Here is an 18,721-nt window from a genome sequence, read left to right as displayed (position 1 = left end):
TCAGAGGTTACTTTTATTACAAACTGAATGTTTTTCATGATTTCATTACAGGAAGCAAAAGCCTTCGGGACGAGGAACCAATCCTTTTTGCAAATGTAACACTGGCTCATGTAACACCGGCTTGGGTTGCTTCCCCATGTCAAACACAGGGCCAGTCAAAGTTAATCAAACTATAAATGCATCCAGGAAGAGCCTCAAAAAGTAGGTGAGGTACTCTAATAAAGAGATCCTCCCCTGACCTTGGAAGTAATGTCAGGTAACTTCTGTCAGCAGTGTATTAAGCCCTAAATGTGCTTCTGTTTGCTGCAGTTAGAGTACAAAACAGCATAATCCATTACTAATACTCGCTCTGTGTGTTGTGGGTTTTGGAAAGACTTAAGATATTGCTCATCATTCACTCTTTGTGTGCTGAGTGTAACTGCAGCCCCAAGCTCCTCACAGTTGTAGTTTAGTGCTCAGCTGCCTGATAGATGGTGTAGGAATCAGCAGGAGTCAGTGTGCTGCATAGTTCAGGAATGACAGGCATACTGAAAATGATTACCTGTTGCAGAGGATGACTCTGGGCTTGTAAGACTTACTGCTGTAATAACAAAGGGGACGGCCTACTGCACCTGTATGCTACACACACACACACACACACACACACACACACACACACACACACACACACACACACACACACACAACCTCACAGCAAACTTCTACCGTGCAATGGTTTTATACTTCAGTCTTCCTGATGTCTTTTTTTCACCAAGATGTCCCAACATTTAACCTTTATGTCATTGAGAAGTTTAAATCAAACTTTAGCTGCACCTGAGTCCAACCTGTGCAGAAGTTTTAATGAGTGACAGCAAACAAACAACACTGACTGGAAATACAGACTTGATCTTGAGTAAACTTTATCGATCCCCACGGGGAAATCTCACTTGATACAGCAGCTCAAAAAAGATGTAGTTGTACACCTTTCCCCCCTATTAGATTGATCAGAATCAGAAATGCTTTATTCATCCCGGGGGGGAATTCAGTCATTACAGTTGCTCTATGTACAATATGTTATACAAATATAATAATAAGCCATGTGGAAGATAAATACATGGTTGAAGCCCCAGGAGATCAGGAAGAGGGCACTGGTAGTTGAGGTTATAGATGCACAGAAATCTCTGTAAGTAATGCACACACACTTTAACACATTTTTAAAAGTTTATCTGCAGAGGCAGGGACTGTCACATTTTGCTCTGAATTAAAGAAATATTTTACAAAGATGTTGTCAACTTAAAAACAAATCTCCTTTGAACATCCTAATAATTGATATATTTTTTAGCCAAGCTGTACACAGGTTTGTGCCATTATATACATTTATTTTAAAATGTTTACACATTAGCAGTGACAGGATGTAGTGATGTCTTGTTTGTTTGAAGTGGGCCTGGATCGGAGCTAAGTTTAACGGTGTGAACCTAAAATGTGCTGATGGACCTTTACACTGTGTGTGCTGTAACACTTGATAACATGTGTTATTGCCAACATTTTTTTCTGTGACCTTTTATAGGTCAGGTTTTTGTGACCTGTGTGTGCCTAAGAAGAGGACTGCAAATCAACAACGCTCTGCTGGACGCAGGAAGATGACAACATAACCTGAACAAGAACTACAAAACAACTCCACAGCCTCTGTTATAGGATAAAATCCATCATCATTATCATCAGGACAACTTCTAGTAAGACAATTAATCACCATTCTCCTCAGGATTAATTCCCCTCATATCCCATTCAAGAATTCGTGAGTCTTTTTTTCTCATCTGTTTTTTTAAAAGCTGCTTTTCCTAAAGGCTTATTTTGTGTTGTGGATTTGTGTTTGACGATATCATGACTGTTATTTTTCAATACATGATATACATTTACCTTTGTGTTGGTCTTACTTTATATTTGCACACACTGGGCTCCTAGAGACGAGCCTTATTTACACATTTTCTAAATTTTAATTTGTTTATCAGAACCGATTTCACTAGTAGCACATATTTTGTGTTACAAGGGGGACACGTGCGGACCACGGCAGTGGGGTTCTTCAAGTTATACCAAAGAGCAATCAAATGGAGAAAAAAAAAAAATAATAAAAAATGTCAACACAAAGAGAGTCCTAAACCTAAAGAAAGCTTTACAACGAGAGAAACTGAACCACCCACAACTGAGCAACTAACAGGAAACCAAGGTATGAAGGAGGGACAGGAAAACCCCTTATCAAAAGTCAATGGGTACTAGAGAAGCCTTAGAAGAAAACAAAAAGACTGGGGTAAAGACATGCCCAACTTCAACTAACTATTTTCTTATTGAGACACACAATGAGAGGGCAAAATTCCAGACAGTTTATGTGGTGGAGTATATATAAGCTTCCCATACCTGCTCCGAATCAGGCTCAATCAGGCACACACCCCTGATTCTGCTCTGGGATGATTCCTTCAACGAGTGGCCTCACAAGCAGTGCATAAATAAAAACAGAACTGGGTTATTTTCAGCTGCTAAAGTATTTGCTTCACTCTCCTGAGACATCCTTAAAGGCTGAGTCAATCATCATACCAGATAATTACCACCACTTACTCTTTAAATGAGCGTTGCATCACTTTCACTCTGTGCAAATTAAAAAGGAGTGCAGCACGAGGTAGAAACGTTTGGATGATTGTAGGGGCTCATGACAGAGGCCCTGAATGTGTTAAAACATTTGCAGGAGTGAAGTGGTGGGTCCCAATGTGTTGTATTTCATGGGGTCTGAAATCCCTGGTGCTGCCCCTGCTCCTGAATGACACAGGAGGATTACGTATGTCTCATGTTTATTGTCATCACATGGAAACTGTGGAAACTGTCTGAAACTGAGAGCTGCATGACTAAATCAGGGGAGTTTCTCTACTGCATGCAAGCTCCAAATACACAGTGATACTTTTTAAACGTTACATGCTTTTTTTTGGATAAAACACATCCCTCTGTTTACAATACATGGTGGACAATATGGGGCGTATTGTAGACTGTTGGTTCTGAAAGATCGTGTTGCATGGTGTCCTCAGGGAGCGATAGAACTGCACGTCTTTTCAAACCTGAGGAGGAAATCACCGTTTCTAAAGCTTTAGTGATAAAATGTTGGCCTAACTGCATATTTTCCTGTTTTTTAAATACCTTAGCCTCAGATGACTCCCCCATATGGAGCTATAAAATATTTAACACAGCTGTACAGAAATAGACTGACATAAACTCCCTGCACTGCTTTACAAGCCATATAGGAGTTCTCTCTCACTTCCTTGACCTTACAGCCAGACTCCAGTGTGTGTGTTTGTTAAAAGGTATGTGAACTTGAAATTCATGATGTTAATATAAGTATGGGCATGTGAGTGTTTTTTTGTTTATTTGGAATTCATGTAAAGTTGTGAACCCCTCTTTTATTGAAATCCTATCCTTTATAAAAGTTAAAAATGCATTTTAAAACTCCAAACTGAAAAGCATTTATGAGTCTTCAAAGCTATTTACACTCAAGTTTTTTTGTATCTATTCTTTAATACCACAAATATTAGCATCTTATGAGTTATTATTACTCAGCTGTGTTAGATACTCCATTCTGATTGGTCAAAATTCATTCCCAACAGCAAAATTGACACCAGGACAACCTGATAACACACGGTATGTACAATCAATCCACAGAAAGTAGTCTGTCACATTTCCCCACTGCCTGTTGACACTGGTAAAAATGGTAGAATAGAGTGAAATGGAAAGGAACAGAAAAGATCAAAGCAGAACAGAATGGAATGGAACAGAACAGATCAAAGCAGAATAGAATGAGACCGAATGGAACAAAATAGATCAAAGCAGAATGGAATGGAATAGAATGTCTCCGACTCATCAAATCCCCATAACAAGGGATTAACTTTTTAATTTATTTTTTAAGTTATATTTTTGGGCTTTTTGCCTTTATTTGATAGGACAGCTGAAGAGAGACATGAAATGTGGGGAGTAGAGAGTGGGGGAAGACATGCAGGAAATTGGTCGCGGCAGGGAGTCGAGCCGGCAACCTCTGCAACGAGTAGCCTCTGTATGTGGGGCGCTTAGACTGCTAGGCCACCCGCGCCCCAACAGTGATTCATTCTTAACAAAAGTGATGCTTAGACAACCTGATCACACGTCATATCGAATCAATCCACATAAATAAGTCTGTCACATTCCCCCTCTGCCTGTTGACACTGTGGTAAAAATGTTAGAGTAGAATAGAATAGAATGGAACAGAGAATATCAAACAGAATAGAATGGAATGTCTGTGAGAGCAGCCTGAGGAGCTACTGGACTTCAACCATCTCTGAGAGGGAAAAGTGGAGCAACTTCCTGTCCTGCAATTCAGGCAATGGCAGGGATTCTTGTTTGCATAACTACATATTCACTATACATCATCCCTTAACTATAACCAACACACTTTGCCGGAAAAAACATAAAGCTCATGGTTTTATTCACAAAATGTTACATTTAATTTGATTGTTTGGCTATTAACTTTAATATGGGTCATGTTGCACCGGTCGTGGCCAGTCTGAGGAATGTTTTAATAAGAAATCCCACACATGACCTGATCAAGCGTAGCTTTTAAGTAAGGGTGTTCATTGAAAGGCCTGGATCAATGGTGTAATTGATTTGTTTTATCTTATCTTGAACAATGTGATTGTTTTGTTATCCCTGTAGGTCCAGATGCTATTATGAAGACAATACTGAAAAACATTGATAACTGAATCAGGAATGTTATCTCTGCTCACAAGCATTGTGCTGGATTGTGTTTTATTCTCTAATCTAGAATTTATTCCACAGAACCGACATTACTTGGGTGAAGGAGGTCAGTATAACAGGGTGTGCATTGTGAGAGTGTCGTGTTTCACTCCTTTACAGTAGAAGGTTAATTCACAATACAATGGGAGGTTAAAACAAAAAGGTTTGTTCAGAGTGCCGGATGATTGTGCCGTATCCGGCCAGGAAGAGCTGCTGGAAAGCTTGAAGTTACTGTCAACTAAAGACACATTCTAAGTGTTCAAACCATAGAGAAAACACCCAATTACAAAACATCCAATCCAGAGATGACAGATGACAGCGCTGCTCCAAGTGTCAGGAGATTATGATAGATTTCAGGAAGAAGTCACGAAGAGTTCATCCTTAAAATCCTTAAATTCTGACATATTTCACAAGAATGATTTTTCAAACATTCCTCCTCTGTGTGTGAGTCTGGTATGATAGAGTGCAGCACACACCCTGAGTGTCTGCCCACACACTGCAGGAGCTGTGACACACTGGGACACGCCTTGTGACAGCTTTGTGCAAAGCAGACACTGATAGGTCCTCTGGCATGTTTATCAAGTGTTACAGCACACACAGTGTAAAGGTCCATCTGTGTTCACACTCATTCATCCTGCTGTAAAATCCTGCTCAGCTACACATAAACAAGAAATATCAGGCTTCTGCTTGGCTTGATTAGCTAACAGATACTTTATCATGCTCAGGGTAATGATGTTTAAACTACAGAGGGGACCTCAGGCATGTGACCGCTGGTCCTGTTAAAGGCCTTACTTCCAAAGAAATGATAGAGAGGAATGAGCAGCAGGCATGCTTTGATACCAGACTTTTCCAGACTTAGTTTACTTTTTCCTGCAGGGAGTTTGTTATAACTTCAGATAATTACAGCAACCAAGAGTTCAGCTGTGACCTGACTAAAAGAAAGAGAAAGCAGTCCAAACAGCACTTTTTTTTGCTTCTTAAACACTTTATTTAAAATAAGAAAAAAGCTTCACATGGCCGTAACGCATTCAGCTGTTTGATCAAGCCTTTACATTCCAGGTATCTTCCAAAGTGCATGAACTATTTTTGAGAGCAGAAAAAGCTCCTTCTCTTTTGTCGTCGCTACAGTTTTTGGTGACATCTGGACCGGTCCAAAGACATTTATGTAACCCTGCTGATACTGAAGTGGTGAATTGACATTTATCTCCTACCAACCAGTGGGACCTCAAATGTCAATGAGATGAGAAACCTTTGTTTTCATTGATTTGTGGTTATCATTTGACTAACAGTGGCACACTGTTGAAACCGGGGTCCATATATTCCCATTCGAGGTTTCCCGGGTGCGTACACATTGCACGACCTGACCCTGGACAAGCCGACGTAATGGACGCATATTTAGATGCAGACTTTTCAAGTTTTTTATTTCTTCTTGCAGAAGGATGCTGTAGTAAAATGTTTGATCAAGTTGAGTCATCACATTGATCTCCACATTGAGCTGCATCAACCAATCAGAAATGAAAGAACGGTAAAATTTGAAAAAGCTGCAGGGTGGGCCTGTCCTTCAGGTAATCACGTCTGAGGATTACCCCAACATCAGTGCATGTCGTGTTTTGAAACTTTGCAGAGCAGTATGGACATCCAACATTATAACATTGCTATAACACTATGCTTCCAGTATGCAAACCTGTTCATTGTACCTAAAGTCTCTAAAAATAGTATTGGAGGTTGAGCCTTCAGCTATCAGGCACATCTCCTTTGGAATCATCTGTCTACGTATAAGCTTTAAACTTTCCTTTTTGATAAAGCTTATAGTTAGGGCTGCCTCAGATTTGGACCAGTTCTTAGTTATGCTGGGCTTAGACTGCTATAGGCTTAGACTGCTTGGGGGAACTGACACGCTTGGATAATGTCTTTCCCTCTCTCTCCTCTTTCTGCCTGTTACTTACTTTATCTCTTCCTGTCCCATTAAAGTTACTAACCATAGACCTTTCTGGAGTCCCTGAGCTCCCTTGTCCCGTAGGTTCCTTTGGATCTCTGCCGTAGACGGCCTGCTGCTGTGGACATGCCAGACTCCAGCTGCTACAACTGCTACTATCCTTCTCACCACTATCATCTCTCTCTCTCTCTTCATCTCCCTCTATCCCTCTCTCCAACACGGTCTCAGCAGATGTCTCTCTAACATGAGTCTGGTCCTGCTGGAGGTTTCTGCCTGTTAAAGGAAGTTTGTCCTTGTCACTGTAACTTGCTAAATACTGCAAAGTGCTCTGCTCATGGTGGATTAAGATGAGATCAGACTGAGTCCTGTCTGTAAAATGGGACTGTCTTATCCTGTCTTGATGTTGGGTCTTTGTTAATAATATAACATTGAGTACGGACTAGACCTGCTCTGTTTGTAAAGAGTCTTCAGATAACATTTGCTAGGATTTGGCGCTATCTAAATAAAGATTGATTGATTTATGTATTACATTTGGGAAAAAATTTGTCCCTTAAATGCAAAAGAAAAAGTAGCATCATAATATGTAAAATGTTTAAATCACATGCAAAGAAACAGCTCAACCAAAATACTCATCATGACTAATGAACAACCAACATGGCTGTTGAGTCATCTCTGTTTCTGGTCTGTGGTCATGGAGGATTTTGCAAAAAATGCCTCGTCTCTGAGGTTTGTGAGGAGGAGAAAACAGTTGAGGATTTTCACTTTTGAATGTTCAAACTTTTTGAAGATTATTAGAAAAATCAGTCCACACTGTGAAACCACAGCAGAGCTTTATTAGCAGACTTTGAAACAGATAGAAAATGCATTTAGCTCAACCAGACTAATAAAAGTCATACGACGGAAAAGATGAACATGTTTCATAATTTGAGGAGAAATGATGGTTAAATTGCTTAAATCCAATTTATTTCTGAGCGCTCTGAGAGAGATCTGTTCTCGTTTCTGTTGGTTTGAATCATCACCCCACATGATCCAAAACCTGGTGATAATATATGATCACCCAGATTTCACTGCAGTCACGTGTGTTTCACAAAAGCAAAGCAGGAATTTCCCTTTGGCACTGTTTATGCCAGATTGTTCTTGTGTGGTAAACTCAGATTCAGATTCAAGGCCTCATATCAGTATTTCCACATGTTCTTTTTCAGGATGTTTGACTCAATCCCTCGCTGCTCTGCAACTTTGCACACTGTCGTTACAAATGCCCCGTTCTCTAGCTGGCATCCCTTCATGCTTAAAGAAGGGAGTGTGTTTTATTTTGGGTATGTCTCCGTGATGAACATGGGACCACTGGCGGGAAAGAAGGAGGTTAAAGAGGATGAAGGAGAGCGGGTACAGTGGAGGGGGTTTGGATCGGTAATGCCAAGACTTATGACTCATCGTGGCGAGGGATTGGAGGATGGGAGGAGAGGAATGCAGGGCTAGTATTGGTGGAAAGACCATTCAAGGCTGAGCCACCATGTTCCTGTTAGTTTACAGTAAAGGCAGGAATATTTGGAGCAATAGTGTCTGTTATCAGGGCGGTGTAAAAATTCTTTACTGTGTTTACACTGTCACCCGCAAGATCAGAATTATGTAAAGGTGTTTATAGGAAATAATAATACATGCATGTAGACAGATACACATAGTTTTATTTGAGCAAAAATAAACTTGACACTTGAGTTCATTGTTTTTTAAAAGCCTCAGGCGCTCTGGCGTTCACCTAACGTGCCTCTGGTGTGGCAGTAATGAAAGCCAGCTGGTTAGTGCAGTTCACCTGGTTTGCAGACAAGATTTCAGACCAGTACATGTGGTGTGTGTTACAGTGAGAATAAAACAAGGGGTTTCATCCAAGTCCCTTGCAGCGGCCAAGGAATTTTGAGCCCTAAAGCAGCCAAATCTGCTGCAAATATCTTGTTGTAGGATTCTGCTTTGGTGACTATGATGGTGCTTTCTGAAAACATGCTCAGACCATCTTATCAAACTTTGAGATGCTTTGCTTCAGATCATGCATTGATTAAAACCATTTTTTTTTTTTTAAATAAAAAAACATACGATAGGCACAGTATGTCTGAGGCAAGAGAGGACGGTTTAACTGGTATGAGGAGTAAAGCCTTTGGGAAGTCGATCTTTTTCAGTTCGGGGCAGGACAAGAAGAAGATAAAAGAGAACTGAATTGAACCTGGGTGTGCTTTGATCTGATTTAGACGCATTATTGCCCTTGTTTTTTGGTATTGTGTGCCTTTTTTAAAGTTTGCCAAGCCCTGTACTGTCGTGTTGATCATGTTTAAAGCTCCAGTGAGGACCTTTTGGTTTGTAGTTATTTTGACAACCCCGTTGATGAATCTGTACCTCTCATCCCTTTACTGTTCTGCCTTGAATATGTGTAAGTAGTGTTTTAAAACAGTAAATTTAAACCTGCAGTCATTAAAAAATCACTGAGAATCTTTGCCACTGACTACAAAGTTTGTTTCTGCAGGATGCTGTTCAATTCATCTAACACCGCACCCTCCAGAAGCTGTTTCAGATATGAAAACTATCTAAAGAAATAAAATCTCCATGCTCATGATCTTGTTTTGTTTTGTGGTTCATTTAGAGATACCTGAGTTAATTTCAGTCTTTTTCATAACCAGTTAAAAACTCTTCAAAAGTTTTAAAATAATCCAAGATGGCAGACCTAGCATTGTAAAAGCGCAGTCCACAGAATAAGTTGATAATTGCATGAGACTTGAAAGCTGCTGTTAGGGATATTTTGCTTCATGAGTTCTTGCAGAGACCTAACTTTCACCGTTCTTGTCATGCAACACATCTGGACATGAGAAGGCAGCTAAGGTTAAAAGAAGCATCTCATCTTGCTTGCCATTAACAAGTCTGATGGACAGGAGATAGAGAAGTCCTTAACCTACACTGGGGCACTCAGGAGTTTCTGCCTGAGGGAAGGAGCTGGTACTAAGGGTGGAGGACATGGGTGGTGGTTTTGTCAGAAACAGCCCACAGTGTGGGATGCTGGTTTGTGTTAGCCAGCTGATCTGGGCTGTTAGCTGCACAACAAGCGGAGATGCTGCACTGCGGGATGCTCACCATTTGGCACGATAAAAGGAGATCAACAAAATCAAGAACACTACATTTCCCTTAGTTTTCAGGGTGTATTCCCAAGTATCTGTAAGGCGGGGTTCAGACTGCAGGAGTTTTGGCCCAATTTACATTCATACTGACACAGGGAGGAGAATCTGGTCTGGGCCTTCTGTTTGGTCCAGGGGTTTTCACATCCTGTCTCACATCTCCTGAATGCTTTGTGGGCCCATCGGTAGCATGTTTTCTGGTTTATGAATTTGAATCTGGATGATGATCTCAGGACTTTCCAGCTATAGAGATTCTCGCCACAGTGGCTGACACTCACTTTCATGCTGCTCTTCACAGAAAACCGATGACAGACAAGCAGTGTCACCCCAGACTTGTTTAAAACCTCCTTGTCTTTTCTTTTTAACTTGTAGTGTCAAAGCATCTCTTCAGTCACTGTTTTGTTTCAGTTGCGTCCCCCTGAGGTTACGAGGTTACAGAAGATCAGGTGAGACGGTTTGTGTCACCCTCTGGCCCTCTCAATCACCTTAATGTTATCCTGCAGTCTGTGTTTCAACATTATTTTCTTATCCTAGAGTTTGCGCATGTTTGAGATTAGAGAGAAGAATACCTCTGAGGTTTTCAGTCCTCTGATACAGTGCTATTTGTTTTTAATGCTGACTAAGCTTGGCCTGAGACTCAAGCGGGGCTATGTTCTGGTCATGGATAAGCACTCGGGAGTAAACTTCCATGGAATCATGAAAAAAAAAACACTCATGCCTCAAGCTGCTGCTCAGCCTCGCGTAGCATCAAGACCTAAAAGATAAGTTTGAAAAGAATCAGCTAATCAATGCATTTAAGCACACTCATAATTCCATTGTATTAACCTGCGATAAACATTTATCAATTTTGTCTTGAACTTATTATTCTGGACAAAAACTTGGATTCATTGCAATTATTGGTGCACTTTGATGGGACTTATTGGTATTCTAAAAAATCAAAAAGTGCATGTATTTGATAAAAAAATGTATCTACATGGATACAATAAGATTATTAAACTTAACTTTCACAATTCTTTGCATGCAGGCTGCAAAAAATCTTGCTACACTGATGCAAAAGAAAGCAAAGGTAGAAAGTCTTATCAGAATATAGGGCTTGTGTTTACTAAAATTAAACGTCAATGCATCACACTCCACGTTCCACACTCATTGTTGTATGTTCTCAAAGATACACAGCACAACCTCCCTCCTTACTCACACACACAACCTTCCCAACTGGATAAGAAACGCACCTTAATTTGCTGTTGTGAAGCTGCACTGATGTGTAAGAAGTAAAGAGCAAAACATGCAGCCTGACCACTCACACAGGGCTCTCTTTCTGCTAGTGTGAAGTTGGCACAGCTGCAGTGGGTGTGGATACTTTTTTTGTTTGTTCCTGGAGACACACAGATACACACAGGGGCTAAAACAAAGAATTATAACGGCTTCATAATCCCCCCAACAGTCCAGGTTTTCTCCAACAACACAGAGAAGCCTGTAGGAAGGCCAGGTAATGGTTTTGAGTGACTGGACAATGTGTCATAGGAGTGTAAAGTTACAGCCCTGCCCCGCTCTCTCTCTCACCCAGACCTGCAGCCAATAGCAGCTCTGCACATTCCCCTCCCACAGCAACAGGCTTTAAAACTCCTCACAAGCTTCTTCTCTTTTCTATCCACTCCGGTCTCTCCCCTCTGCCAGCCTGCCTGCCTGCCTGCCAAGCCAACCGAACCTTTCGGTCTGACCACTGTACTAGACTCATCCACCCAAAAGAAAAACTCAAGACTTCAACATGTCTAGCTTCAGGAGCACTTCTTACAGTGTGAAGGCTACCCCCACCCAGAGAAACTACAGCAGCAGATCCTATGCTGGACCAAGCAGTGGCTCCACCCGGATAAGCTACGGTGTCAAGTCTAACTATGGAGGAGGCAGCAGGGGCTTTGGGGGAGGTAGTGTCATCAGCAGCAGCAGTGCCTTTGGCTTGGGCTCAAGCATGAGCGGTGGAGGCATGGGCTATGGTGGTGGTATGGGCATGGGTGGTGGTATGGGCATGGGCATGGGCATGGGTGGTGGTATGGGCATGGGTGGTCAGGCCCCCATCACCGCGGTGACTGTGAACAAGAGTCTGCTGGCCCCTCTGAACCTGGAGATTGACCCCAACATCCAGGTAGTCCGCACCCAGGAGAAGGAGCAGATCAAGACCCTCAACAACCGCTTTGCTTCCTTCATTGACAAGGTAAGAGCACGAAACAGAGAGCATGTATGAGTTTGTGTCAAAATTAAACTTGGCACAGCATTTATGTAGCTGAAACTGCTCTATGTGGGTGGAAAGTTGAGTCAAAGTGGTCTTCAATAGCTGAAATGTTCCTGTCAGTGCTGTGACATTGTTATGCAATATTTGATAAGGAGCTCCATATGTTTGCCACATGTCTTGTATTGCTGATATCGCCACATTTCCTGCGTGAAGAGAGTTGATTTATTCCCTTCCCTGCCGCTGTCGACACCTCCCACAAATGCAGTCAAGGCAGAACAAAAATGTGCTCAAACTTAGTGGTTAGGCCCTCCGTCTTTTTGGCACTGGCTGCCCTTTTATAGTGATGAAAAACAGACATGCAGAAAGGAGTGACAGTGAAAGACAAAGAGAGAGACAGAGGGAGAGAAAGCAATGGGTGTGGCAGGGCAGAACTCAGGGCTTGTGATACGAGTTACCTTGGGAATGGTCCCTCCCTTCGCTGGGGTGTGGCCCTTTTTCTGCGGCCCTGGTGGCCCCCACCCCTCCCCAAACACATACAGACAGTCAGCACCAAACGCCATTGTTGACTCACTCAGAATGCTGTCCTTAAAAAGTGGCTTATTTAAAGAAGTGTGCAGGGAAAGTATGAATGGATGCAACAGTGTTGAAGCCAAGCATTTATGTAACACTCTGAGCGTTTGTGTCGCCTGAGGCCTCGGCAGTGGGTTAATATTTAAAAAGGCTGCTTGGTTTTATGTTACCGTCAACAGAGCAACTCTCCTCCTCCTGACGCAATGATTAGAGGAGATAAAGTACAGTTTGCATGCTTTAACACAAACATGCTGTTATCTGTTATCTGGTGTCGACAGGTCATGTGGAGGAGCTTTACTAGCTGAATGTAGTCCACTTCAGAAGAATATTGGAAAAGTTGTGAAGCAGGGAGCAAAGTCCACCACCTTGCTTTTACTGTCCACAAATATGCAAACCCAACCCCCACCTTTTCACCTTCCACCTTCTCTCTTCAGCTCATTCATCACACTCACTCCTCCACCTCTCCCTGACTCTCTCCTCCCTCATCACATCTTTAATACAGTTAAATATTTACCTTCCTGCATCTGCCTGGGGATGCAACCCCCCTTCTTCTTCACCCCATCTCTCCCTCTCTTTCTCTCTCTCTCTTTGTATTTGTCCTCCTTGGCTGCAAAACTAGCTGTACAAAAACAGGAAGACATGCAGGAGAAGGGTTAACCAGCTCTAATTCCTCCATCACCGGCTTTTTCCAACCTCCCTCCCCTCTCCACCTCCTGTCAGGATGCACGTACGTCAGGCCTTCCTTTGGAAAATCACGTCTGGAAACACAGCCAACTGCAGCTTACCAAACTCCAAAGATAGATAAGAACAATAAAGAGTGGAGACGCTGAATAGGAGGCATGAGGAGGTTGGATCCTGGTGATTGATTATTAGGAAGTTGTTATGTAAAGGGCAGAATAGAGCCATTATGTCGCAGTTTAAACATAATCTCACTGATGATTTGTTACAGCAAAATAATATGTAAATCATGCATTCTTTGGGAAAGGGTAGTTTTCGAAAAATCTGGGAAAATAACAAAGGCATTCTGTGTTTTCCCGTCAGGTGCGCTTCCTGGAGCAGCAGAACAAAATGCTGGAGACCAAGTGGAACCTGCTGCAGGGACAAACCACCACCCGCTCTAACATTGACGCCATGTTCGAGGCTTACATCGCCAACCTGCGCAGACAACTCGACAGCCTGGGAAACGACAAGATGAAGCTGGAGGCTGACCTGCACAACATGCAGGGTCTGGTGGAGGACTTCAAGAACAAGTGAGTGTGAGCTGTTAATGTAGCTTTAGACTGCACATAAGACACTACATTTATATTGACATCAGGATCCAAACAGTTCACATCAGGAGACTTGACTTCCAGGACACTGACTTAATCTTTTAGCGGACTCCTCCCTACATCTGTCCATTGTCTTGCGTCATATGAACTCTAGAGAATTACAACACTGAGGAAGCATGCTCCAAACAGCCGTTACACTACATGTGACTGGAGGGGAAACAGAGCAAAGCAAAGCAGTCTATAGCTTTACCCCAATGTGCTCATGCTGTCATGCACACATCTAGGGCACAAAAGTGCTGCATGCATTCATCGCTTGATTCAATGGATTGAATCAGCTGTGTTCAGAGAGAGCCTCCAGGGAGAAATATCAGTGACACCTGTTACACTCAGCCTGAGTCAACACACGCACTTTGAGAGGCAAATGTCCCAAGAGAGCTGAAGAGTGAGATATGGACTGCTTGCACCTCCTAGTGTACAGTCAGCATATAAACTGAGCTGCAGCATGGCATGAAACCCTCTGAGTGTTACATCTCTGACCGTGAGTTTGATTCTTTCAGGTATGAAGACGAGATTAACAAGCGCACAGAATGTGAGAATGACTTTGTCCTCATCAAGAAGGTCAGCATCATCCTTTACGTCTTTGTTTAGAATCCTACAGCAGTTTTTTTTTTTTTGGTAGTCAGCTCTTTGAGATATCTCCGTCTGACAAACATTTTAATGAATTACAGGATGTGGATGAGGCCTACATGAATAAGGTGGAGCTGGAGGCCAAGCTGGAGAGTCTTACAGATGAGATCAACTTCCTCAGGTCGATCTACGAGGAGGTAGGGCGCATAAATCAGCACTGTGGGCGTTGCCTTTTCTTTCCACCAACCTCTAAACCACACAATGCTTCCATCAGCATTATCTGAAATGTATCTCTGCTGTTGTTTATCATTTTAACAACAGTTTTTCTCAGCATCTGTTTTGCATCTTACCTCTCATATCATCCCTGGAAGTACTTTAACTGGATGGTTTTCTCCACAATGAGGGTTTACTGATCTCTTTTTTCCTCCTTTAGGAACTGCGTGAGCTCCAGAGTCAGATCAAGGACACCTCAGTCATTGTGGAGATGGACAACAGCCGTAACCTGGACATGGACTCCATTGTGGCTGAGGTCAGGGCTCAGTACGAGGACATCGCAAACCGCAGCCGTGCTGAAGCTGAGACGTGGTACAAGACCAAGGTGAGGGAGACTTGCACAAAGTCCTGCATGCAATATCCTCCTCAACTTGGTTTTCAGGTTTTAATGTGCAGCTGTTTGATGTTTGTTTAGTACGAGGAGATGCAGACATCCGCCAGCAGATATGGAGATGACCTGAGGTCTACTAAAACAGAGATCGGAGACCTGAACCGCATGATCCAGAGATTGACATCAGAGATCGATGCCGTTAAGGGACAGGTAGGGTGTTGTAAATCATTTTGAAACATATATACTTTTTATTCAGGAGCGTGCATAGAGCCTTATTTCTCTAAATATGCTCCTCCAGCGTGCCAACCTGGAGGCCCAGATCGCTGAGGCAGAGGAGCGCGGAGAAATGGCAGTGAAGGACGCCAAGTCCCGCATCAGAGACCTGGAGGATGCCCTGCAGAGAGCTAAACAGGACATGGCCCGCCAGATCAGAGAGTATCAGGACCTGATGAACGTCAAGCTGGCTCTGGACATTGAGATCGCCACCTACAGGAAGCTGCTGGAGGGAGAGGAGGACAGGCTGGCTAACGGCATCAAGGCAATCAACATTTCCCAACAGAGCAGTAAGTCATATCCGACAAATCCACCTGTTGTTTTTCCAAAGTCCCAGAAATCATCGGGTATCAACATAGCAGTGTTTCACTATGCATTCATAGTCCAAGCCAACAATAACATTACTGAAATAGGCTACAGTTCTAGCTTTTAAATACGTATATCCCGTTTTTTAAGGGGTCGATACACAAGAACAAAAAGTCAACACATTATATATTCAAACTGCTCCGCAGCTCCTTTCATTTTTATGCCGTAGCCATGAAACAAGCATCAGGTGTTTCTGCAGATTTGAGATTCTTGCAGTCTTAACTGAACCCACCTGAGTCAGCTGTTTGACTTTGCTATCAGTCAAAGATGATATTTCTGAGGTGGATGTCTTCTTGTTTCAAAAGCAAAAATATTTTGAAGTGCATTAACAGCAAGTCTTATTTTGGCCAGCGGGGGGGGCATCCCTGTTTGCATAGAAGAGCTGTTGTATAGGAAGCAGGAAACGAGCGTCCTCCTTCTGTTTTACAACCTTAGTAATGAAAAAGTGTTCCAAAAATACACGCTAAAGAAGGGCAGACTTATGAGCATGGTTTATTTTGATCTGCAAGGAGATACCACAGTGACCTTACACTGCTCATTTTCGTGCACGAAAAAAAGAAGGCAGTAATACAAATAATTGGAGGAGGATGCTTTCATATTGTATTGCATTGCATGGTATCATAATGCATTATTCATACTGACAGCAATCTGAACTCTAATGACCATAACAGTATGATACAAAACAATACCGTATAACTGTCCCACTAGAGAAAATTCAGCATAAACTTGAGTGCTGCATGCAAGTCCAAATAAACAAAAGACTGCTACAGTTTGAAATGATTCCAACCTTTCTGTGTCTTATCATTTTGTCCTGTCTCCTCTCTCTCATCAGCAAGCTACGGTGGTTTCCCCATGGACAGCATGAAGAGCAGCTACTCCTCAAGCAACTACTCCAGCGGCGGCGGATACAGCAGTGGTGGCGGATACAGCAGTGGTGGAGGATACAGCAGTGGTGGCGGATACAGCAGCAGCAGCGCATACGGCAGCGGAGGCGGATACGGCAGCGGCAGTGCCGGTGGCTACAGCACCAGTGCCGGCAGTGGCAGTGGCGGCAGCGGCTACAGCACCACCACCCAGACCAAGAAGAACGTCGTTATCAAGATGATCGAGACCAAGGACGGCAGGGTGGTGTCCGAGTCTTCTGAGGTCATCGAGGATTGAGCTGTCTAGTTTAGAGGTGTAGTTACCTGTCTGCTAGTTTTCCTGTTTTATACTTACAGTTCACGCCCCTCAAAGTCTCATCATAAAAAAGTCTGAAGTCAAACGCTTGCCAGCCACTCTTACGTAGAGCTTAAAATATTTTCCATGAAGAAGTGAATGATCCTAACACTACCAAAGATCTGAAAGGGACCAAAGAGTTTGTTTTTTTACGTCTGGTGTCTGACTGTCTGTCCTTAAAGTCGTGTTGTCTCAGAAAGTGAGAACAAAATGGGCAAATTGCAAATAAGAATGAAGATTTTTATAAATAGCGCTCCCTTTGAAATCTATGCAACATGTATTCCATTTCATTCCAAAGTGTGTTGCATCAAACGGACCGTGATATCGTAAAAAGGACTGTGAATGTACTGAAACAGTGCTTCAGCATTGTTGGTCAACTAATGTCTTAACTCGCCTGCTACAGTAGGTAGTGCATGTCTTCCCTGTGCGTGTCTTGTAACTGAAATTGTTGGACCCCTTAGGAGGCTGCCCACGTCACACTGTTGTCCTGAGGTGCTGTTTTTGCTACCAAACAAAATAAAAATGTGTTTACTGAAAAACAAAAAGTGTTTTAATTATTGCTGTTGACTAAATGAGAAAGAAAGATAACTCTTCTGTCGTTTTTTGACACTGGGACGATGAAGCGTGCTCTGTGGTTTGTGCATGTCTGTGCACAAAAACTGCAAAATCTGAATGCTATCATCATCTGTGGATTATAACAACATGAAACAGCCCTCTGAATCAGGACTGTCACAGTTTCAGACAAGACAAGGATGGAGTAACACGCTACTTCGTAAACTTGATATACTCACATTTCATCATTCATCTCTAATGATGTTCAAAGTTATATTTTATCTGCGTCACCATTCCCTGCGACATGAACTTCCAATTAAATCAGAACTCACCATCTGTGATGCGATTCTGCGTTACATGTCATCCACAAACTCCCAAACTTTTTGGATCCAGGTAAAGTACCTAGTAGCAACACACTGCAGTAAAGCTAACTATGGCCCAATTTCAGTCTCCTCACTCACACACTCACTGACTTTGAGGCACGTTCTCGCTAAGTCAGTGAGGGACCTCTTACAGACTTGTGTAACCCATTATGCCCCCTTTTCATGAGTGGAAATTTCTGCAGAATTAGCGTGAAGGAATTACCCATAGTTCATAGCATTGTGATGTGAAACAAGGGTTTCCAGGGGAAACCTGTGTGCATGGAAGGGTAAACCAACGCCATAACATGAAATAAAAAAAGAGAGACAGTAAACAAGAAGCAGGAAGGTAAAACCAATGCTGGTGTTCCAAAAAAAAGTTTGCCTGTAGGTATAAATGTAGAATCTATTTATATTCACACATATACAGTCTAATTTATATACTTGAATTGTGTGGTTAAGCATTCTGTGCGGTAAGAGCCTGGATCACATGGCTATCTGTCAGTCCGTCCCTCAAGCGCCTTGAATTTGAGAAAAGTCAAAATTGTGCAATAATAATTCCTAATGCCACTAAGGTGAGCTACATGACGTCATGCAGGCTACATGAGAAGTCGCAAAGTGCTGTCCCACTCCCACTTATACAGTTTTGAGCCCTTACACCCCTCATTCACTTTACTGGTGACATCAATTAAGTCTAGAAAGATGCCGTCCACAACAACATCACACACAGCTGTGATTCCCTTGGTTTAATAACTCTTAATATTCGTCTTCTCTGAGCCTGATA

The 18,721-nt window shown here is 42.5% G+C and overlaps 1 protein-coding gene across 1 annotated transcript; it reads left to right on the top strand.

The window, feature by feature from the left end:
- Window positions 1-11,514: 11,514 nt before the first annotated feature.
- On the top strand, window positions 11,515-17,571 carry LOC117821153 (intermediate filament protein ON3-like). Its single transcript, XM_034695226.1, has 8 exons — window positions 11,515-12,082; window positions 13,712-13,920; window positions 14,496-14,556; window positions 14,667-14,762; window positions 14,999-15,163; window positions 15,254-15,379; window positions 15,468-15,732; window positions 16,641-17,571. The coding sequence occupies exons 1-8, from the start codon at window positions 11,639-11,641 to the stop codon at window positions 16,967-16,969; spliced, it is 1,695 nt and encodes a 564-aa protein (XP_034551117.1). The 5' UTR covers window positions 11,515-11,638; the 3' UTR covers window positions 16,970-17,571.
- The last annotated feature ends 1,150 nt before the right edge of the window (window positions 17,572-18,721 follow it).

The sequence above is a fragment of the Notolabrus celidotus genome, chromosome 11, assembly GCF_009762535.1.
Source record: "Notolabrus celidotus isolate fNotCel1 chromosome 11, fNotCel1.pri, whole genome shotgun sequence".
Classification (NCBI taxonomy): Eukaryota; Metazoa; Chordata; class Actinopteri; order Labriformes; family Labridae; genus Notolabrus; species Notolabrus celidotus.
The sequence above is the reverse complement of the archived record's forward strand: the minus strand, read 5'-3'. Positions and strand labels throughout refer to the sequence as shown.

Excerpts from the sequence above, each read along its gene's own strand:
- LOC117821153 (XM_034695226.1), top strand. The coding sequence starts at position 11,639 with ATGTCTAGCTTCAGGAGCACTTCTTACAGTGTGAAGGCTACCCCCACC. Across the intron at positions 12,083-13,711 it reads TTGCTTCCTTCATTGACAAG|GTGCGCTTCCTGGAGCAGCA; the intron begins GTAAGAGCACGA and ends TTTTCCCGTCAG. Across the intron at positions 15,164-15,253 it reads AGACGTGGTACAAGACCAAG|TACGAGGAGATGCAGACATC; the intron begins GTGAGGGAGACT and ends ATGTTTGTTTAG.